General features: G+C 45.1%; 1 protein-coding gene across 14 annotated transcripts in view; it reads left to right on the top strand.

Moving 5' to 3' along the window:
* Nucleotides 1–24,114, top strand: part of ERC2 (ELKS/RAB6-interacting/CAST family member 2) — a 4,434,974-nt gene that overhangs the window by 2,854,354 nt on the left and 1,556,506 nt on the right. For all 14 annotated transcript variants that reach the window (XM_069643656.1, XM_069643655.1, XM_069643659.1 and 11 more), the window contains one exon: nucleotides 10,986–11,146. In XM_069643656.1, the coding sequence (XP_069499757.1) occupies nucleotides 10,986–11,146 (161 nt within the window). The remainder of the gene's footprint in view (nucleotides 1–10,985; nucleotides 11,147–24,114) is intronic.

Genomic DNA, 24,114 nt, shown 5'->3' with positions numbered 1-24,114 from the left:
AGTCCGGGAGCTGTATGCCCCCTGCATCATACGGAAGGGTCAGAATATTCAGTGCCAGTCTGTGACGTGCCTTTCCCCATATGAAGTCTCTAATCTGGGCTTCTAATTTTCGGAAAAAAGGTGGTCTCATGTAGTGACAAATGGTCTGGAAGAAGTATAGGTATCGTGGCAGTATGATCATTTTTGTTATTGATGCCCTGCCCATCATTGAGAGTGGTAGCCTAGAGCAGAATTTCATCGAGTTGTGGAGCCCTTGAGTTACCGACAGTGTGTTCTGTTCGTGCGTGAGTTCAGGTGTATGTCTGATCCTGACCCCCAAGTATTTGAACATATCCGGCTGCCACTTCACCCCAACCTGCGGTAGGTCGTCTACTCCTACCCCCCTCAAGCCCGCTAGTGGAAACATGCAGGATTTTTGTCTGCTGAAGTGTATCCCGAGTAACGAGCAAAGTTGTTTAGCACTTCCAAGATTGTAGGGGCATTGTTTTTTGGGTCTGTCAGGTAGATTAGGACATCATCTGCGTATAGTGAGATAACGTGGTGCCCCCTTCCCACTCGTATTCTAGCGTCCCAGAATTGCTTCCTTATATAAATTGCGATTGGCTCCAGCCCCAAAATATAGAGCATGGGCGAAAGGGGACAGCCCTGTCTAGTGCCTCTTTGTATGTTCCAGGCTCTTGATACCCATTTGCCCGTCTTTACTCTGGCTGTTGGCTCATTGTACAGTATCTTGATCCAGCACACAAATCCTTCCCCGAATCCGAACTCCCTTAGCACCTCTATCAGCCACTCCCAGTAGATGGAGTCGAATGCTTTTATGGCGTCTAGTGACAATACTGCCATGTGCTCCTGGCCTCCTTCTGTGTGTGCTATAATGTGCTGTAGTCTCCTCAGGTTGGCAGTTGTGTTGCGACCAGGGACAAAACCATTCTGATCCTCATGGACCAGACTTCCTATCACGTTGGATAATTTCTTGGCCAGGATAGTGGTCAGTATCCTACTGTCATAATTTAGCATAGCTATCAGTCGGTAAGAGTCGCATTCATCAGTTGGTTTGTGTGGTTTGGGTATCGGGACTATTAGCGTCTCTCTCATGCTATTGGGTAGGGTTCCCGTCTCGTAGGCTTCCTGGAGAATACCTCGTGTAGTAGTGGGGTTAGTGTCGTCTCGTATGCTTTGTAGAACTCCGGGGGGAGCCGTTCCTGGGGTCTTGCATGTGGACAGGGAACTAATAGCGTCTGTAATGTCCTCAGGCGTAAGAGCCTCTTCTAAAGAGTCTCGTTTTTGGTCATTCAGCCTGGGGAGTCCTATCTCTTCTGGGGTGTCTTGTATGTCTGTCAGCGGTACTTGGGTGTCATGTGCGTACAGTGTGGAGTAGAAGTCAGCAAATGTGGTGTTTATTGAGTGTTGGGTTGTTCTTATTTCTCCCTTCTTATCTCTTATCGCGGTCACTGGGTGTTTTGGGTGCTCTCGCCTACACAGCCAGGCCAGTAGCCTACCTGGTTTGTCCCCGTTTATGTGTGCTCTAGTGGTACGTGTTGCGTAATCAGATTTTGCTAGCCATCCCCACGCCTGGTGACAATTCGTCCGTGCCTCCTGCAAAAGCTCCTCCTCCTCTCTAGTTCCGGCGCTATTAGCTTCTCCCAGCCTTATTTCCTCCTCCCTCTCCTCCAATTCCCTCCTCAGCATTTTCCTGACTCCCGCTGTCCCGGCAATAACTTCTCCCCTCGTTACCACCTTGAGGGCCTCCCATACCGTGCTCCAGCGCTCCACACTGCCACTGTTATTGGTGACATACTCTACCAGTTTTTCTCCCAGCTCCTCTTTAAATATTGGGTCCTTCAGAGCCTCTGTGGGCATTCGCCATAGCGGGATATGGGGTCTAGGGCCCTTCAGAGCCCAGTGCATTAACAGGGGAGAGTGGTCTGAGATCGATCTGCCCATGTATTGTACCGATTCTACCTGAGCTAGGTGTGTTTTGTCTATAAACATGTAGTCGATTCTCGTGTGGAGGTTGTGTGGGGAGGAGTAATATGAGTATCCCCTGTCTGTGGGGTGGTGTGCCCTCCAGACACCTGCAAGGTCTAGTTGTTCCAGCAGGTTGTTCAGCACCTTTGAGGTCCTATCCGTTCGCACCAGCGGGGGTTCGGACCTATCTAGGTTCCCATCCCTCACACAGTTGAGATCCCCGCCCCATATGTAAAGGCTGTCTCTGTGTCTCACCAGTTTCATCTGCAGCCTAGCAAGGTAGGACGGAATACTATGGTTTGGAAAGTATGTGTTGACTAGGCAGATTTCTACTTGCTCAAGCACTCCCCACAGTATCAAATATCTCCCCTCTGTGTCTGCTTCAGTCCCTAACACCTGAAAGGGCACCTCAGGGTTAATCCAAGTATATACTCCCCTAGCAAATTTGGAATACGGGGCCCCCTGTCCTTGACCTCCCCAGTTCTCCTGTAGCCTTGACTGGTCCTCCACTGTGAGGTGAGTCTCTTGGAGCATTGCAATGTCTACTTTCTTCCTGCAAAGATAGGACCTGACCCTGTTCCGGTGCAGATAGGACCCCAACCCTCTCACATTCCAAGTTAGTATTCTAAGTTGCATTGCCATGCATAGGGCGGCCACCCCTGGGGGCTCCGTTTGACTCTCGCCCTCTCACCTCGTTTCTTGCGTTTTCGATTCATTGGCCACCGTTCCCTGTTCCTCGTTCTGCATGAAGACCGTAGTGTCAAACCAAAACTGCTGCGCCAACAAACGCAGCTTAAACAGTCAACTTTGTTAACTAACAGTCCAACAAACAAGCAGTTCGGACTGTGTAGCTGCAAACTGCCCCCAGCAGTTGCGGTGAACGTGCAGCGCTCAGGGGCTCCCAAGCTTTCTGAGCCTCTCCAGGCTTTCCGGCGTGGGCGTTGTGCGGGAATATGACCTGCACATGTCTCGTAGGGGTGGGCCATTAACATGTTCGCTTGTGGTGTCTGGTGCTCCTGTCCGATACAGCTATCTGTGTGTTGTGACCCCAAGTGCAAGTTAGAAATCTGCCTTGTGCTTTAGTGTGGGGTCTGACGCCAGTATTTGTGAGTCCGGTTTCTTGATCATCTATTGTCCGTTTTAGGAGGTTCCTCATCATCATCCGCCAGGTTATTGTGCTCGAGCCACATGTTTGCTGCCGCTGGGGATTCTAAAAAAACTGCTTTTCCTTTATAAAGGACTTTGAGGTGAGATGGGTAGAGCAACATATATTTAAGATTAAGTGTCCGCAATCTCTCCTTCACTGGAATAAAGGAGTTCCTGGCGCGTTGCACTGCAGGGGTATAGTCAGGATACATGACTATTGTGGAGCCTTGCTTTCTAATCACTCTGCCTTCCCGGGAATACCTCAATATTATTTCCCTGTCCTGGAAGTTGAGGATCTTGGCTATAATCAGTCGCGGGTGCGAACCTGGTGGTGGGCGCTTTTGAAGAGATCTGTGGGCCCGCTCCACCGAGAAACCTTGTGAGAGTTTACCCGCACCAATCTCCTGCTGCAGCATTGTCTCTATGAAGTTTGTCGGGTCCGGGCCCTCCATGTCTTCGGGAACACCTAGGATCCTGATATTGTTGCGCGGAGCGCGTCCTTCTGCATCCTCGGAGCGCGCTTCCAGCCTCGCTACTTTTTGTTCTAGATCGCGGACTTGCGCTTTTAGTTCTGTAGTGTTTTCTACATTTTCTTGTAGGACAGCTTCATTAGTGTTCACTCTCTCCGTTAGGTTGCGGGCGTCCTGGCGCATAAGCTGCATGTCTGATTTTACTTCATCAATCCTGTTTTCGATGGAGGTGCGGAGCTCTGCTATGGCCCGGAGGACCTGTGTGTTGTCGGGCGCTGCTTCTGGGTTCGAAGGTCTGGTGTCGGCCGCAGGGTCATATTGCGGCAGCTGCTTGGGCCTTACCATCGTGAAAGAGTCCATTGTTGTTGTTTTGGATTTGGGCTTGGGTGGCGACATCACTTTCCTTAGGGGCGGCGTGCGGCTTTCACTGTCCGATGGGCACCTGTGTGGTTGCGGCGGCTCTGCGTTGCACTCCCTGGACTGGTCTCCTGTCCGGTAAACGTTAGGTTGTGCCTAGCCAGGCATCCCTAGGCTTTAGTGTCAGGTTATCTCAGGTAGTGGGGAGCTGTGTGTCCCGCAGCAGTTCAGGGAAGTGCGCAAGATGGGGGTGCAAGTGTAGCTTCACCCCCCTTCAGCGATTCTGTCAATCAGTGCGGCTGATGAAGATGATCGGATCTGTTGTGCCACTCGCCGTTTTGTGTGTGAGGAGCTGAGGACCCGTCCCAGCCGCCGCTCCCGACCTGCCTGTTGTGTGGTCCAGCCAATTCAACCCAGTTATGGGCCTTGCGAAGGAGCGCCGCGGTGGAGTACCGTCTCCTGCGCCCAGTCTTTCATATGCGGCCGGTGCTTATGTCACCGTGTTCCGGGTTCCCCGCTCACTCCCAGGACCAGGGGAGCAACCGGCTTAGTGGGTTCAGGAGGGAGAGGGATGCTCACCTTTAGCCTCTCCAGTCCCGTCTCTCGATTGGTTGTCGGGATCCGCAGCGCCGATCCAAGTGTGGCCGGGATCGGGGTTAGTAGCGGTGACCGGGACTTGCAGGAGGAGCAAGCGGAGACAGTTTCCCGCAGTCTCGTCATTCACATAGTGGGGCCGTAGGTCGCGTTAGAGTCCGCCATCTTGGGTGTGCAGGGGCGCTTCCTTATCTCACTCGCTTCCGATGTCGCGGACCCGGACTTCCCTCAGAGGTCGGGTCGCAGCCGCAGGAAAAGGGTTCCCCTCCAGCGGGTGTAGTAGCACAATTACTGCTTGGGTTGGGAGCCGAGTTCACACCTCTCACTTGAAGGCGCAGGGAGCCCCACAGGCCGCCGCCATCTTGGTGCATAGAGGCACTTCTTCGTTTTGTTCGTTTCCAATGTTGCGGACCCCGTTTTCTTTCGGTCGGAGGTCGGGTCGCAGCTGCAGAAACAGGGCCCTCTCCCAGCAGGTGATAACTGCCCGGTTATTGCTCAGTGTGGGAGCTGAGTTCACGTTGTTCACTTGAAAGCGCGGGCAGCCACACGGGACTCCGCCATCTTGGGAGCATAGGGGCGCTTCTTCTCCTAGCTCGTTTCTGGCTCTGCCAACTCAGTTTTTAACCGAGAGTTGAGACGTTTCAGTGAACAGAGGTTCTCCTTTCAGCAGGTGTTGTTTCCGTGATGATTGCTTGGCGTTAACAGCTTAATTCAGGCGGCTATAAGGATCGTGGACAGGAGCTTCACTGAGGTGCGACTTCACAGCAGGCGTGCTGGCCACGCCCCCCTTTGGAATGACCTATACCCACCTAACAGCTCCTTGCCTGGATGAGTTGCCTTTAAAAGAGAACTGACATTCAAAATATTCATGGAGGCTTTCAGCAACTAAACGTTGAACCAGTCCTCTGAAAAATGTGACTTAGCGCCAACCTTCGGTTATATACCACCACCAATCCTGTCATTGGTGTGAAAGAAAACCCACTTACTTACTGGCATTCAGTAGTCATCTTGTCATGACAAATGATTGTCAACTAGATATTCTCTAAACTGACTGCTTGCACTGCAAATTGTCATTTGGCAACATGTAAATCAAAGATAATATTACTGGTTTATTCAATGTATTTTTCACCAGCAGGTAATGAGCTCTTTAAATCTCCCTACCAATATCCATTGTTTGTAATTGTTTAAATGATTCTTTGCCATATGTCGACTAAGATCATGGAAACACTGATCCTTATATCCTTACAGTATCCAATACCATTCAACGTTCCACTGCCTTTTTCGATTTTCCAAAAGTTGAGCTTCCCTTCACAGGGTGTCCCTCTCGCATGTCTGCTCTATGACTTCTTTGCCATTATCATTAATCAAAGTTGAGGGTAGCATGTTCTAATTTGAAGCAACTTCCACTGTGGAATCGAATTCATAACACCCACATGTTGTGGCTGTGTCCACCCACATTCTGTGGCAACAATGTGATTCACAGAGAAACAAATATGCTACCCACACAAGATTCCTGTGGCACCAATGTGTCATATATCAGTGATTAAAAGTAAGCACACAAAAAACACCAAGATAAAAGGTGTATAAAATGTTGAGGAAGTTAATTGCTTCCATTGGAAAAAGAAATCGGGCCTGGCTACAGTCCGTGGGCCTCATTACACGGATGGCGGTAAGGATTTACCAGTACCGGTAAAATACCGGTACCGGTAAATCCTTACTGCCTTACTACGAGGTCCCTTTGCGGGTTGGGGGATTTAACGCCTGCTTTTTGCAGGCGTTAAAAACCAACCCGCAAAGGGACCCAGGGAGCTAATTACGGTACCGCAATTTGCGGTACCGTAATTAGCGCCTTCCCCATTCACATTGAGCCCTATGGGGCAAAAATGGGAATGGGGAAGGGCAATGGTGGAAGGGGGAATTACCGCCCCGCCAACCTTGGAATGGGGTGGTAATTCCCCTTTGCGCCAAGGCGGTGCCGGTATTTTACCGGCATGAACCATGGCGCTAATAGCGCCATGGTTCTCCGCCATCCGTGTAATGAGGCCCCATGTGTCCATGCTCCAAATTTGACTCACTCCAGGTAGGAACTGGGGTTGCTTGATACTGGAGCACGTGACGTTTTCACATCCTTCCAGACACACCCACTTTGCATACACATAATGGATGTATATGTAGGTATAGCCTCCTCCAGCCCATTTTGTTGCAGACCAGTTTTTTTGTGGCTTCGCTGTCATGGGTGTTGTGACATTTTCACGAAAAACCAACAGTGTGCACATGCTCTTCATATTCGCGGTGTGAATGCATTTATGGATGCAAACACGTGTTGACGATTGGCTCGTGGTGTTTTAGTCTTCAATGAGTTGCCTGAAATATTGCTGAGCATATCCAGACATTCCATGTTGCATCCGCACACACGGAATGTTTGTTCCAATTCCTTATAAGTAGAAGAATTCCCCTACGCCAACGTGGAACAGGTGTAGGGGAAGGCACAATGCACTGGATGATTATTTCTGACCCCTGTATGTTGTTCTCCACAGGATATCCGTGTTATGGATTGTTGCTTCCCTACATGCACTGTTATGCCTTTCCCAGAAATGCAAATGAACTTTCCAGTAATATGTTTCTTGTATTGCTGAATTCAAATATCTTTAAATACCATTAATATTAACAAGTGGGCTTTTAAGAGGTCCGGCAAACCAAAAACAGTCTCTCATCGTCATCATAATTCAACAAAATAACGATAGGTTTTCTGGGTGCCTGAATCCGTGACATGGCCTTTTGTTACACCTAAAAATGAGCCATGGCGATATACTGGGGGAGACGAGCTTTAATGGAGTGAATCATTCCTCATTCTGGGTTACCCCCTAACGGCATGCTTACTGAAACCATTTGAATCAACTACCTGGCAGAGCCAGGAACTGCTCAGGAGAGCTTCTGCTCAAGTTCCTGCTCCTGGACACAACCCTGTGCACCCCACAGACCTAGCCCAATGGTAACTCCTCTACCATTTTACACTTTAACAACTGGTCTAAGGATATCAGCTAAAAAGTGCCAGTGTAGTGAAGTGCATTTCATCTGCTCAGAGGTTCCCACATAGAAATGCCCTCACACTGGCCTAACTAAAAGCCTTTTTCACAATCAGCATGCAGCATGTAGCCACTTCTACCCTGGACATCTTAACACAATTTCACACAAAATGTTTCTCAAGCTCGCGCTCAACAAGCTCAATCTAGCCTAGGCCCTGATCAATGATCCTGAGAGAACAGCTCATCTGCCTTTGCTGCCTGTAGCTCACCGAGAGACTCAACACATTCTTACTCTTATGGGTCCTGCCCACCCAATTAGGCTGCATACACCATGCTGACCACCTTTTGGTACCTACCGGCATGCCACATGAAAATAGGTTTTCTCAGCCCATTAACATGGCGTACTGAGAGTTGCTGCATAATACATCTGACAGTATCGAAATGCATGACTTACTGACCCCAACATCTTTTGAAGTCTCAATCAGCATTGGCAATGTGTCACACGAGCAGATGAGGGACATTCCACCGCAACAACACACTGTGCAGTAGAAACTGCAAATCACACCTGTCAGACCAATAGTGCACAGGTGGACAGATCTGGACATCCAGTGCCGTGGATAATTGATTGCTCTTTTGCCCAGTGCAATGCTTACATGGCATCTCCAAACACGCATGTCTCGTGGCTAAAAACATGTCATAAAAATATGTAAAACCAAACTAAATGTATCTTTATATTTTATACTGTTCTTTAAGAATAAAAGTGATGAAGGCAACTCATCACAAATAACATTTTACCGCCTTATCCACTCTTCATCAACCCAGGTCACCACTCTGATCCCACTTTGGATGATGCTTTCATGGAGTCTAGTGTGGAAACTGCTAAAAATCAATCTGCAAAATTCTCTGACTTTTGCCAAGAAACGTGTAAAAATGACTTTTTCCCTTTCCTGCAATACATTTAAAAAACCTAAACTGGATTGTTCTATCATGTGTCATGCTGGAGTCCAGCATCTAGGCACGGGGCAGAGTTGTAAACCTTTGCTGCATGGTGTTGTCTTGCCTCCAATACAAGTACGTTGCCCCTGAGCTATCCTCCTGGCAACAGCAACTTGTGAATCTCGTTATGTAGAGGACAAATAGCAGATTTTAATTGTTGTACTGATGAAAAACCAGGTGTCCTTAGGACTGGCCATACACCTATAATTCAGGCATCTGTTCCCCCAGAGTTAAAATCTGCATTTTCGGTTCAGGGTTGAGCTAATTCTGACTCTGGTATGATTTGGCAAAGAGTCTGCAGATCCTGAAGGCTCTTGTCAGGCACACTTGGGCTAAGGTTGATGTGCCAAGGTCAGAGACCAGCAAATGTAGTCTCCACTGCCTGGTAGATAATCATCTGGGCATCGTATTGCTAATGCCTCTTGAGCAGAGCTACTCCAGGCAGTCTTGGTGGCAAGCCATAGGTTCCAGATAATGAGCCTTGTATCTGTCCTTACACTGCATGGGGCAAGGCCAATCTAATAAAGCATTAGAGCTGACACCCCAGTGCTCTATTGATTGGTAGATGTCCGCCACACAAGTTAGTGGTCTCGAGCTGAAGGCAAGGGTATCTAACAAGGCAGAAGGTCATCTAGCACACAATTCAGACAGATGCTAAGAGCTCCGATGCTCTAAATGGCAGTGTCATCTCGGGCTTCCTGTGACGCAGCATGTCCATGTCTCCTTGACCAGTGCCCAGGTAGAGCCTCCATTCCAATCTTGCTGACTGGCTAGAGAGCTGGAGTTGTGAGAAGGACAAAGGAGGAGCATAGAATGCAGTCTTCCAGTTTGGTAAGAGCACAGACTCCACAGGTTCTAATTGTGTAACGAGAAGAACAAATGTTCTAATGAAATACTCGCACCAGTGCCTTAAGCAGAAAGTTCATCAGTGGGCGTATACCACACCAATGATGGTATAGCAGAAATCAGTCATGTTGTCTTAGTGACAAAACACCTTGGGCAGCAAGGCTGAAACCTTGCACCATTGCATGTGCAGTTAACACTAGGACAAATCTTGTGCTACTGTAAAAGAAATAATCCTTGTATGCATTTATGCACCGGGCAATGCTTGCCCAGGTCACAGCAGTAGTGCATAATGTGCCCCAGTGCACAAATACAGTGAAGCCCTACTCAGACAAGAGCATGTCAATGCGTAATCCTACGGTGTGTCTAAAGCCTTATGTTGCATGTCACTAGTGCAGCCACGTCCTCACCCCCACAGGGTACAAATGATTGGAAACGGAAGCGGCATTACTCCAAACAAAAACACATAAAAGACTCCTTGAAGATTTACATGACCTTTATACTACTGAGAGTATTTTTGTGGAGCATAGACACTTAGCACTGCAAAAGTACTCTTTGTACCATGTTAAATGGGCCTAGTTCACACAAAAAAGCCCTAAATCCATATTTAGTGCGGACCTAATTAATGGAACGTTTAGCCGGCCTAATTCACAGAGCGGTGAAAAAAATGTGTGGTTTTTGTTTTTTAATTAGACCCATTTAGTATGATGCAAAGAGTACTTGGGCAGTGCAAAGTGACTTTGCTCTGCAAAAATACACTTTGCACCGCTCTGTGAATTAAGCCCAGTTCAACTTGTTTGTTGGCAGTGCAGAGTCACTTTGCACCGCGCTAAAGGTTCCATGTATTAGGCCCATCATCTCATATAGATAAGAACAGTGATGAGGAGCTTAATGTTAACAGCACAGGTCTAACGTATGTACCGAACTTGCTCGAGTTTGCCTGTCAAACATCTTGGATATTTTCACATTGTATTACTTTGTTGAGGATGTCTGCTGTGGTTTTGTAAATCTCCAAACATGTAATTTACCCTGAGTGTTTGTTTTAGACTGCTTTCAGTGAATTCCATTCATATCTGGATAAACGACGTGTATGTCCGTATGCGCAAGATATGATCTATGTTGTGAATTGCATGAATGGTTGTGCAAATATTTCTGAGCAGAGTGCTGGAGGGTGTTAAACACGGCAATAAATCACCATGCAAAAGAGCAAGCTTGGCAGAATGTAAGGGCTTAAGAGCAGCTCAGACACAACTACTTCAATATGGTAATTAATGAATAAAAAACCTTCACAATAGGGACATTTACATAGAGAGATGCTGTTCTATCGGCTACTGTATTTACACCACAGAGACATGTCATTGAATGCTCAAACAGGACAAGTGTGCATTCACAGTATTCCGAGGAAATGACATGGATAATGCGCACATATTGGATATTTTAATTATTTACGTGTGTGTCTGCTGCCATTTGTAACACGTGCAAAAGAAAGCAATTTGTTACTTATTGACGTTGCCAACTCACTGTTTCACGTTTAGCATTTGGATGTTGTAAAAATATGACATTACGCAAGTTTTGTCTTTTTTAGTTGGAAGAACTGATGAACGTCCTGGAAAAGACCAGACAAGAGTTGGAGTCTACCAAAGCACGCCTCGCCTCAACACAACAGTCCCTGTCTGAGAAAGAGGGCCAGCTGGCCAACCTAAGGATTGAGCGGAGAAAGCAGCACGAGGAGATACTGGAAATGAAGTAAGCAGATTTTTTAGTTGTCCTTGAATGCAGATGTGTCCTTACATTTCTATTATTGAAAATAGCTATTGCCCTTTCTGCCTTACTCCTGCCTAAGCTGCAGGACTCACACAGCTGGTTACAACTAAATCACAGTTGCCACATTTAGTCAGTGGTGTGTGGGGGACATTTGGGAGCCATTCATTGTCATCTACAGTACCAGAAACACTTCCCAGTGGTGCTTTTTTAGGGTTCTAAGCCCCACCCCCTATTGCATTAGGCTACTGCAGCCAAGCCTTCACAATGTTTGTATTATTTCATGTGTTTATTTGTAGCGATTTCTACAGTCTTCCATCTCCCATTGGTCACTTCTGTGATACTAGTGGCAGGAGGGGGAGAATCAGAAGTGCATCCATTTATGGTCCATGGGAGGAAGAGAAGAAGGAGACCTTCATTGTTTAATGCTATGCCATCAAAACTTCAATTGTCAGGATCTATAGCAAGTCGGTAAGCTTTGGGGTGGTGACTTTTGGTGTCAAGTTGGCTGTTTGGGTGGAGGATAAAGCCTCTCCCATCTGATGTCCCGTGTAAAGGATGTAGAGCACTTAGTGGGCGGTGCAGATGACTATTAGCCGGCCTCTTGCTTAATGAGGAGACAATACAATAATGCCATGGTGGGGGCGATGGGGTCAGATCACTTGTAACCACAGGCACGGTGAAGTGTGTGTAGAGACCTACCCTGGAACCTGACATCAATCCTATTGCTAACTTCATATATGCTAAGACTAAGTCATCCCCAGTTGTGCGGTTGCTGCTCATCCTTAGCATCCGGTTGCATGGGAGTATTTCTTTATCTGCTATTACTAGTTGCCTTCTAAACGAAAGCCTTAAGGACATGTTTGACGCAAGGCAGAGTAGCGACTGCTTTGAGGCCATGGGGCCATCTTAAGAAATATATTTGCCATAGCTGATTGTTTTTCCTATACATGTCAAAGTGAATGCTGTGGCTGGCCTCAGCCTATAATTTGATTTGATTGTTTATTTATATAGCGCCTATACACATTGTGTTTCAAAGCACTTCAAGGCATGGAGGGAACAAGGGAGAATACAGTGACATTCGTACAAGTCCTTGATGCATTCAGAATGTGAAATAACTATCACAGTCAGCCTGGCGACATTTCAGATAGTGCAGGTGCTTTTGACAATGATAAGGAGGGGAGGGGGTTGGGAAGGAGAATGGGACAGACAAGCGTCTACATTACTATGCCTGACGACAATTGAGGTAGTGCCAGAAAGTAAACAGGAGGAGGGAATAGCGAAAACACGAATGCTGATTCAGTTTGTTGAACTTTGCCTTGCTGTAGTTTATGATGATTCAACATTTGACTGTATTGGTTTGATGTATTTTCAGGATCACTAGGTTTACAATTTCACACAACGTTTTGACTTAGTTTTTTACTCATTTTGTGTTTATCCTGTAAATCACTCGACCAGCTATGCTTTATCCACCGAAAATACAAACATACAAACATGCCATTTAACTTAACAAAGTGTTTGAAAGTGTTTGAAATTGATCATGTGTATGGTCATTTAAGCCATTTAAGAATAATAATAACCTGTGCGCACAGATCTGATGCTTGCGTAGAGAGTATTGTGATTGATTCATTTTTATAAAGCACACCAACATGGTCACGGATAACCATATCGCACATCCTGAAATGTAGTATTTCAAACTAAAGTGCCCGAGAGAAAACCTCACATTTTGCCTTTGAATCAAACTCAATATTCTTAATCACATTCCTCTACTGGGTCATTGCTCTTTTAAAAAAAAAATAAATGCTATTGTATTTATTGAGGGTTTAAGGTTCCACTAGTATTTCTTTGGGTAATCCTGAATGGGGGGCCTTATATGAGAGAGAAAAGTAATACCTAACTGAACAGTTGATGATGGGAAGGAAATGATATACTGACCAGGGATACATGAGGAACCGCAGTGAGAGGTCACTGGATACATACAGGGTCCAATATTCAGCTGAGATAGGACAGAGTAGCCAGGGAGTGGGAGGTGATGGGAAGGAAATTGAGGGTGTGCCATCCTGGCTGAAAATGGAAAGCGGTAGAGCAGATTTAAAGAAGCCGATGGTAGTAGTGTTTTTGACATAAGAGTAGTTTCAGTGGAGGATGACAAGAAAGGAGGAGTGAAATCAAAAGGTTGGCAGGGTGGATGGGGCCAGAGAGATGTAGGTGGGTGTTAGAGTGGAGGTTGCATGGAGGAGTGTAGATGGAGATGTTTACAGCCTGGTAAAAGAGGATGGGGAAAGCACATAAAGAGATTGGAATTTAACATAGTTTTTGGAGTGCCCACCAGCGTAGATGAGGTGCATGGAAGTGGGAGAAGAGTGTTGGACATTTTGGAAAGCACAGGTGGTGAAATTGGGTATTTTCTCAATCAGGCAAAAGGAGTAGAGGGGGAAGCCAAGGAATAGTCTAGCACAAGGGTTGACGAGACTAAGTACCAGAGCAAGTGAGAGTGTTTTGGCAGAAGGGTAGGCAAGGAGAGGGTAGGTTTTCCTGATGTTAGGCAGGTTAATGCTGGCAGCAGTTGAGGTAACAGACATACAATCTCGACGATTGAGAGAAAGGTCTTAAAGCACCCTGAGGCTGCAAACCTTAAGGGAGACCACCCGTTTAGGAGGCAACTTCCTTTCCCACCAGGTGGAGTGTGTGCTTTGTTTTGCTCAAACTATGGATTTCATGGCATTGCAGTGTTAGGACGCAAGTGTCACAAAAGAGCGAAAGGCGGGGGAGCCACAGCAAGACGGGGGAATGATTGTGAATAGATGAAGAGATGAGGAGCAGAGAGTTTGAGAGGCAGGGTTCATTGAGATACATTCAGAAAGGTAGTGGGAGGAAAGCCCATGGATGGATTCATTGTCAATAGCAGGAACTTTAAGAAAGAGCAATTTTGCATGGCGGACCATCCAGCGTAGTGACAGTAGGTAGAAGTGGGGGAGGATATGGGTAGATTGAAAAGGGTGCCTGTGGTAAAGTTGAGGACATTGTTGATGGGAGAAAAGGGGGAGCTGTACAGACTTTGCCATAGCCCAGTTTGTTGAGGACAAGAGTAGAAATAGGTGTTTTAGTTCAGTGGTGCATGAGGATTGGGCAGATTGTGCTAATGGTTCGGAGGCTGGGTCCAGTTCTGGTGGTCGTGTCCATGATGAACTGTTAGAGTTCCAGGTGATTACGGAAGAGAACCGCTAGATTGTGAACCATGGGTGAGGGTGGAATGTCAGGGGTCGAAGACATGAATGAGAGAAGAGTGCAGTTGGTGTTGGAGGCACAAACATCTTACCTTTAAAATAGGTGGTGCATCTATAGAGACTTGAATGATGGCAGCCTATTACAAACAATATGATTGATCCTGCAGCAAACATTGGTAATAGCAACAAAATAATTGCTTACTCTTCAGCAAATCACAACTATATCGTGGGGTATTTAGTGGTTGGTTCTTGCAACTTACTGGTACTTAATATATGTATGAAGTCCTTTGCACATTTTTCAGATCCCTAAACGAAAAGTACGCAGATGATTTTCTAATGTATTTTACCATAGAGTTAGAAGCAGGAAACATCCGTCTCTTTTAGTTTGCCCTGAACATTGGAATGGTACATGATAGTGTGGTCAGTGTGCAATATCTGGTTTTCTAACACTGAACATGTTCCCTTTGTCTGTAACATTGTGTCTATTCAAGAACTTGCAGTCCTAGCAGACAACAGGATGTCACAACTGAAACAGGCTTTGTAATGAGTGGATACTTTTATCTGCGCAACGTTGCCTCGTCTCTCGCCTCTACCTATTACTGAAACCAGCAACACAATGCCGTCAGGCATCAGGAGGCAATGCATGCAGTATTGTTCGTAATCAATAGATAGAAACGTTCCAAAGAAATCCTATACTGTCCCCCAAACTCTGTTATTCCCACAATTGAATGTCTTGTTGGCATATATGTGACTCTAAGGTGCAAGGTGTAAGGTTGTTTCTACTAGCTCAAGCAGAGAAACTCTGTCTATCTCTTGATCTTCCTTGAATTTTTTACTCCTCAGCCTATTCTTCAAAACCGAACGTCAGTTACTGGTCCAGATGCTGTTTTCGGCCCCCCTCCCACAGCAACTGTTACGGGGGCTTGGATCCTTCCCCAGAAGGCAGGAATGGCTTCCTTTCAGCATATTCATCCACAGCTTCCCTTGGTGGACCTGATAATATGACCACACCGATAGCATGCCATCAATGGAAAAAATAACTATTTGACTGAGCATTTTTCTGCTTCGGCATTTGACTAGATATTAAAGCATGAAAGAGTCTCCTTTGAACGCAATTGTGCTTACTGCATGGTAGCTATTTAAAACTTGGCAAACAGATTCAGTCAGGGCCTTGGTAGTCTAGGGGATTGTTTGAGGCCATATAAAGTCACCATCATTACTTGTAGAATGTACCTTGTATGCCAAGTGATGCCCAGGTGACCAATGTTCAGGTGTGAACTGGCCATGATAGGCACTAGCTTCCCACCACATGACATGTTTCAACACGCCCCGCCCCCAAGATGACGCATGCGTGTTTCCTTTTATTTTACAACCCCACTGACTGAAGATGTAACAACTTACTTTCGTGGCAAAAATGGCAGGATGTCATCCAATTCTGAGAGTCCATAGACAGATGCAGCCAATAAAACAATTTCTAAAACACTCTGAGTCTAAAGAAGACTTTATTGATCTATGTAATTACATAAACTCAGATAGTTTTCCTCTAAATTATCGCTTGGTGTATGACCCCCATTGCCAAGAGTATTTTTATCATTGTAAAGAGGTCAGCAGTGTCCAACACAGTACTGTTGCAGTGTCATTGACCATCTCCATGCCTGCTCTTCGGCCCCTCCCCCCTTCCTCCATACGCATCCATCCACCTGCAATGCCCCGATGTTCTTGGCTAATCATGCTTACACTATAATGTCAGCAGGTTTTTGTGTGAATGGGAACCTTTTTTTGTCAGAATGTCTGTGGATCAGAAGTTAGACTACTCACCTGCGTAACAAGCAGTTGCTGTAGCTGAGTTCACTCTTACCCACCAATACCATTCCAATGAGTGTATCGCTTAAATAGATGTTTTTAGGTTTTAGATATTTTAAACTGCTTTGATAAATATAACCCCGAGATTTTAAAGTGCTGGCCCCTTAGAGTACTTATTGATGCATGACTGACACAGAGAGCCACACAGGAAGCTGAGGTATATGTGACGGTTGCTGGTTTATTTGTAGATTTTTGGGCTCAATTTTAAAGTGTCTGACTGAAACTTGCTTCCTTAGAAGAACGACACTCTTTTCCGGTGTTCTGTGAGCCATGCAGTAAGAACTTCAATAACTTGTCTGCTGGGGTGTAGATTCTCGCCCCAGCTATTCAAGATGATGGGCATCTTGGATAATCAGTGCCATTTGGTGCTGCTTTTGCATTTATTAATATAATATGGACAGTTGTTTACTATTGATCGAACAGTGCCTAACCATACTGAGTAAAAGTACAAATCTGTTTGCGACCACGTTTGCACCAATTGCACTGCCCAGATTTGAGCTGAGATATTGAAGTCAAGTTGCACAGCGAGTAGAGCGCAGGTCGATAGATAAGCACCACACACCGTGGGTAATAATAAGCAGTGCTCAGATCCCTGAGGGTTCGTAGCGCTATATAAATGCGAAATTATTATTAGTATTATATTATGGGCAGAGTGATACATGTTACATTATGCATGGTGCCCTGTAGTCTACGGTTAAATATGGGTAGTGCAGTTGCACCACACAAGGCACACTGTTGCGTCAACCCCAATGCAGTATTGTGCACTTTGTAGGAGTTTTGAATTACAATAGCATCTGAAAGCGATCTCACCACAAAGCGGTTCGTGCCTGCCACAACACCACAACACCACAACACCACACGAACCGATGGTGACACACGAACCGATCATGACATGGGATTTGCATTCAAGCAGTGGCATATAGTTTTGAACCCAGCTGTAAAATCTCTGCGATGCCATATCTTTATTCTATATATGAAACCATATGCAGCACTCCATTTACACTGCCCACGTTGGCAAAAAATAAAAATGAATAGTTTAAAATGAAAAGAGCACCAGTGGAGAGGTTCAAATCAATCTCACATGGTTGCTTTTTTTGTTGTCAAATATCCAACCCTCTACACTACTAATTCTGTGTACAAGCACATGTAAAATTAAACAAAGCACAGTATTCACCAGGCAACCAACAATGTTTACATTATTTTGTAGAACTTGGCCAATCTGTTTAAAAATAGCACCACGCTTCTCAATCCATCAGTGCATGTTAAATTAGGTCCATTTAGAACAGTAGATTGTACATTTAAAACAAAAGGTTGGAATCCAGCTCATAAGGCTGCTACCTTTTTCAGATGTCGGTGTCATATCCCCTACACTCCAATGCTCTGGTTATGAAGAGTGTACACGTGCATATAAACTAAAATACAGCATGGTATGGCACTATGCACCAGCCAGCTACACTCCAATGCTCTGGTTATGAAGAGTGTACACGTGCATATAAACTAAAATACAGCATGGTATGTCACTATGCACCAGCCAGCTACACTCCAGTGCTCTGGTTATGAAGAGTGTACACGTGCATATAAACTAAAATACAGCATGGTATGTCACTATGCACCAGCCAGCTACACTCCAGTGCTCTGGTTATGAAGAGTGTACAAGTGCATATAAACTAAAATACAGCATGGTATGTCACTATGCACCAGCCAGCTACACTCCAGTGCTCTGGTTATGAAGAGTGTACACGTGCATATAAACTAAAATACAGCATGGTATGGCACTATGCACCAGCCAGCTACACTCCAGTGCTCTGGTTATGAAGAGTGTACACGTGCATAAAAACTAAAATACAGCATGGTATGGCACTATGCACCAGCCAGCTACACTCCAGTGCTCTGGTTATGAAGAGTGTACACGTGCATATAAACTAAAATACAGCATGGTATGTCACTATGCACCAGCCAGCTACACTCCAATGCTCTGGTTATGAAGAGTGTACACGTGCATATAAACTAAAATACAGCATGGTATGTCACTATGCACCAGCCAGCGATGACAATCGGGGCCCAATTCTTGAAATGTGTGCAGAAATCCCGCAAGGGCCGCATGCCGTGAACGACACTGCGCGACCCTGCGGGCAGAATACAAATTTCATGGTCATCCAATCCTGAATAGCGTTATAGATGCGATTGATGGCATCAGACTCCGTCTGTCATCTGCGTAGTTAGCATACTGCAGTACCACTACTTCCCTAATTCTGTACTTTGACATCTGCTTAGAAACACAATAATAACTGTGTCACAATTGTAGATATTATTTTATTTTTTGCCAGATTCCTCTTCTAAGCTCTGTAATTAAGGTGTGTTTTATAACATCAAGCTAGTAAGGGAACACAAGCATAGCAGCACTAGAGTTCAACGTAGATGTTACCACCATGTGATCCTGTGCAGTGGTGAGAAGGCACGATTACCTTGCAGGTTTACTTAGTAAAGGGAATGCACTCATCATGGAAAAGTGCATAACAACTGGAACTGCAAAGCACACAGTACCTCGAAACAGTTAACATGTGTGACCTATAGGATGTGTGTGTTCATTTTCTTTTAGCCTGATGTGCTCAAGTTGTGTCTAAGCATGAACCGTGGCTGACAGCCTGGAAACACTGCCAGACTTAACACGTGTGTGATTAATGCTGACTGATTACAGTGTACTCTTTGACTGCTGGATTATACCCCAGTGAGATAAGCAGAAACTGTGTATTCAGGAGCTTTCATGATGATTTCCTGTGCTTACATTATGTTAAAGTTCCAACCATAGCTATGGGTTTTTAAACCCATCTGGTTGACAGTGCAAGGTCCATTTTAATTTATGGAGTACAATACATTGTCAGGCTCTAGGCACTGTCTTTACTTTTACTTAATGTCAGTTGTTTGTGCGGAGATATTTAAGGGTGGATATATTAACCAGACAAGGATCTTAATCCAAAGGAAACGCGTGTACATTCTATTGGAATACGATTGAAATTCAGTTCTTACACATATATACATTATTTGGTTTCTTGTAAGCAACCTAAGGTTGTGTTTCAAGTATGTTCTCTCCTGCTTAACACATGGGTAGCCATGTTCTCAATTGTCCGTGAGTTAAACAGGAGAGTTAAACAAAGTCCCCTTTTAGTTTATGTACACGTGCCTGTTCTATTAATTGCCACTGCATCATAGCCCGCAACTCCATGCTTTTTAGATTTTCAGAATAGTACAAATGAATGTAAAGGAGATTAAAATGCAGTTATCTCTATTTGCTCCTTTAATTAGAGACGTGCCAACCATACGATCATGTTTTATATAGCAGACCATGGCTGCTTGCTTCCAAGCGCTTTAAAGATAGATGTTGTTACACAACTCAATTAAACTACTTTTTTTTAATCTCAGTAGAAAGCAACTGTATATTTCATGAATGCGTTCTTCTTTTGAACACTGTTTTTATATCTCAATGTGTGTATATGTGCTAAGCATGTTGATACTGTACGTAACTGATATACCATGAACTGAAGTAAACACAGTGAATTGTGTACATGTATCTTGAGATGTCTAAGAATTGTAGCATAGTTTATCCTAGCCTGAGCAAGAAATCTTGGCATTGCCTTTATGCCGGGATTCCACTAAAGTATGTCTGTTAATGAATTCTTGTGCTTCCAGCATACAGAAAGCATTACATGTGTGAATGGTCTGTGGGAATGAATCCCGGCTGCTGTGATACTACTCCGTGACCTCGTTATAGAAGACATCACACACAACATCCTTTGCGGAAAACATCTCTGGAAAGTTCAGCATGATCATTGGCGCGGACAGTAATAATCTGTGTTCTTATCAAGAAGTCTCCCACTTAAAACCTGACTCCAGGAAATGGTGTCTGGGTGTTGGCTGCCAATGTAAAGTGTAACAGCCAAAACTGAGTTTATTTTGTGTTTAATCGGGAACTAAATGATTTGGTACAAGGTTATTATTCTATTTTGGATATGTGTGCCATTTCCCCCCTAACTCGTGTATTTGTCTCACTCTCTTGGTCAGAAAACACACCTTGCTGGTTACACCAATACACATCTACAGAAAGCACATTGACCCACTGAGCTACATTCGGGCCCGCTTAATGAGGTCTTCAATGATTCTTATGTTAAAGTGCAGCATCCATGGCACATCCAAATGGGAATATGAGTACTGCTGGTTCAACTCTCTATAAAGAGCCCTAAAATGATCAACCCATGTTCCTTCACTTATCAGGTTGATTTGTGCCTTGTCATGTGTTTTGATGGTATTGTTGTTCAAGGCCAAAAAATTACATGGATTATTTTTTGCGAGAGAGCATTGCCTCTCCTGCTCTTTGGAGCAAAATAATTGTATTTCTCTTGCACCAATTCTTGTAAGTTTGCCTCAGTTTCCTTACTACTTCTTGGCACAACATAGTCGGACCCCACTTTCTCGTTTCTGCCTGTACCTTCCTTCTGAGGTCTTTCTTTTTAAGTTGTAACTCTGGATCAAACTGGTGTGGTTGGGCCCACAAAGGAGCCATAAACCAATTAGACATACATCCCAGATTATTACTAAACACTTGGACATTTTCTATGGTGAGACTCTCGGTTTTATGTTCCAGGGGCATTTCATCAAAAAGCTTACTAATCTTTTCATTGAACTTTCTTGGGTAAACTATCCGTTTGGCCAAACGGTTCCCACCAGTGTTGATTATCAAGATCTGCAACCCTTTCTGCACCCTCAAAAGAGTAGAAGTGGAACTTATATCTCCATGCAGGCCCCTGTCCTGATTGCAGCCCCCAATTTCAGATAGTGTCCGCTTTTCTCCTCTAGACCACCCAAGTTTAGAAAAAAACAGTGCCTCCCCAGCCTTCTTATCTTCCAATCTGTTCTTCTTGGGGTCGGCCCCTCATGACAGCACATGTTGTAGAAACGCCCCCAGTTTATTACCTTGTGGCTTATGACCCTGGGCCATCGTATTCCCTGCCTCCTTAAACACAGGGGTACCACACCGTGAGACATAGAATATAGCCTTTTTGAATCAAAAGCAACCCAAATGATCGGCCCACACCCTGCCCCCATGACTGTGACTTCTCCATCTGAAGAGGCACTGTTTGGCAAAGGTTGAGTTGCACAGTCTGCTTTACAGCCCTTGCTCAGTACTGTGTTCCCTTCCATAGCAATCTCAACAGAGGCGTTAAATAATTCCACTCCGGTTTGGGTGGCGGCATTTCCCTCATTGCCTTTCACTTACTTTCCCACCAGGCAAGATCCATCTTGTACATGGCTTGCTGCGGCTTCTTCCTCTGTTAGATTAATGTTCTTGAAGAATTTTTGTGAACCTGTGTTTCACTTATTGTGTTCCTTCTTTTTGCTTGCATTTTTACCCAACACCCAGCTACCTTCCTGCAGAGCCCCATTTAGGTGCACCGCTTTTTGACATTGCACCACCATTGGGACCATCATAGATTTTACCTTCCCATTTTTTAATAGGGCCAAAGCAGAAGAGAGCCCGCTGATACCATCAATAATGGATTCCAAGTGAATTTTCAGGTCACACAGTTCCAACCTATGGGTCTGTAGCTCAAGTTTAATGTTTCATGTATTGTAGAAAACAAGCTTAGAACCATATGTAATGTTGAAATCTCTGAGGCGTTCAACCTAACAAGATGATCCAGTTCTTGAAATGTATGGTGCAGCTCGTTTTGCTTTTCACTCTGCTCTGTGTTTGCTCCCGCCATCTTGAAGGCAGAGACAGTGTCTGTAAGTCTTCTGCGTTCAAGAGAGGGCCATTCCAGTCAATAAGTGGTCTGATATCAGGGACCTCCGGCGAAAGAGATTTAGCCCCACCATTTACATCCCTCAACTCAAATCCCAGCAAGCTTTTATTACTAATGATGTTAACCAAAATGTCCTCTGCATTTTCTTTAGATCTTCTTTGCATATTATTCCGCTCAACTTTGCTGGGACAGAAGATGGTTTTAAAGACGTCCAACAATCTACGTTGACCCATAGTACAATTTTCAGGTCAGGTGGATTTCACACAAGACAGCTCCACACCCTCCACCACCCCCGTTGGGAGACAACAAATACATTGGGGGCAATGCACCAGCATTTTCACCACCTGCCTCTCAGGGACCCCTTCCTCAACTTTTATGGCCAGATCCAAGTTCAGAAGTCTCTGGTAAATTAACATAATGGGCCATATCCTGAGTCGGGCACTGTTCCGACAGTAGAGTGTAATTTACTGTATGTAAAGCAAATTGCTCAATTGGGTCATTGGCTTATATCATATCGGCGTTGCTGTGTAGATTGTAACTATGAATAAAAGTACAGCTAATTGATTTCAGAATAAAAAAGGCAGTTAAGGGCCAAACTAGTTCAACACTTGCAATTTAACCAGAGCCCATGGGGCATAGAAATGAAAATTAGACACAGATGTTTGGTCTGGCAGGCCGGCAGATTCTTTCAGGAATCAGCTCCTCAAATCCTGTTGAAAACCAAGCCGCCCCGATCCTCAGAGTGCTCTGCAATGCAATGTAGTAAGCAGGGTGCTGAAAGCACTCGCTGCGCACTTACCCATGTAGGCTGAGCTGAGTTGAGCTAAGCTAAACCTATCTCTTGCTCTGGTCGCCAGACACCAGGTTACTCCTCGTAATCTGCTCTGGATCATGCAGCCACAGAAATTCTGGGATCCACCGCAGCCCACAGCAGCTCTGCGCTCACACCACTGCTGCCGCTGCTGTTCTCTGCTCACCCACTACAGCTGCTGCACAGTCAAAGCGTTTAAAGGCTGTTAGAGGAAGCGATCTCCTGCCGTCAAGCTGCACTTCCACGCACATCGTACAACATATGATGCAGCTGCTTCCAACAGTCAAACCAAGTTCATTTCATTATTGATAAAAAATAAAAATAGATATGGCTTTTACACCCTTGCAAGATCCACCAGTACACTTTTCATTTCCACCAACACAGTTCAACAAATCCTCCACTCACCATCTGCAGTAAGTCTTCAGACTAAATAGAAATCTATGTGGCCACTTCCCTTCTGCGAGTTCTGCCTTTCATGTGAGCATAGTGGCCCATCACACAACCATATCCATTAATACCTGTGAAATCTCAAACAAACTACACAAAGGCGTCAATTACTAATGACCGCTACCACTCCTATTTAACAATCATCCATAAACCACAAGCACACCAGAAACTGCCTCCTCTTTGTGGGGCACCTTTTGTTTGCTATGATGGTTGAAAAGAGAACACATGGAAGATTTCCATTAAACAGTATAAATGGAATACCCCCACCAATCCGTATTCTATCACTGAAGTAGACATGAGACATATCTAATTACATCTTCGGGTGACCTGCATGTGTGGCTATTTTTCCAGTTCATGTCCACACTGATTATTCTCTGTAGCCATTTGCATGTCTGGCCATTCCATCCTGATAGAACGACATGCTGTCTAGTTATTCTAGTTGATGACCTCAAATGGTTCTCACCCGCTGCGAGAAGGTGTACAGTACTGAACTTGCACATATCTTCTACCAGCCAGATCCATCAGTTGTGGGGTCCCACAATGCTTGTTTCTGTCCTCTCTGCTTTTTACCATTTATGGAAAGACAATGATGAACCTACCAGAGAATCGTTATACCCCATTCAACTCCTATGATAGCACAGCTGTATGATTCCATGTATCAGGTGGAGATGATCTGTTCTCCACTGTGTCCAGATGCATGGGAGCCACCATATTGAGATCTTAAAGCCTAAATCTCAATGGTCCTGAGGTAGAAATCCTAGTAATGCCCACTAAACATCATGAATTGAAGCACACTGCCGCATTACC

This window comes from Ambystoma mexicanum, chromosome 2p, assembly GCF_040938575.1.
Source record: "Ambystoma mexicanum isolate Mex_15411 chromosome 2p, UKY_AmexF1_1, whole genome shotgun sequence".
Lineage (NCBI taxonomy): Eukaryota > Metazoa > Chordata > Amphibia > Caudata > Ambystomatidae > Ambystoma > Ambystoma mexicanum.
This window is presented reverse-complemented; position numbering and strand designations above follow the sequence as displayed.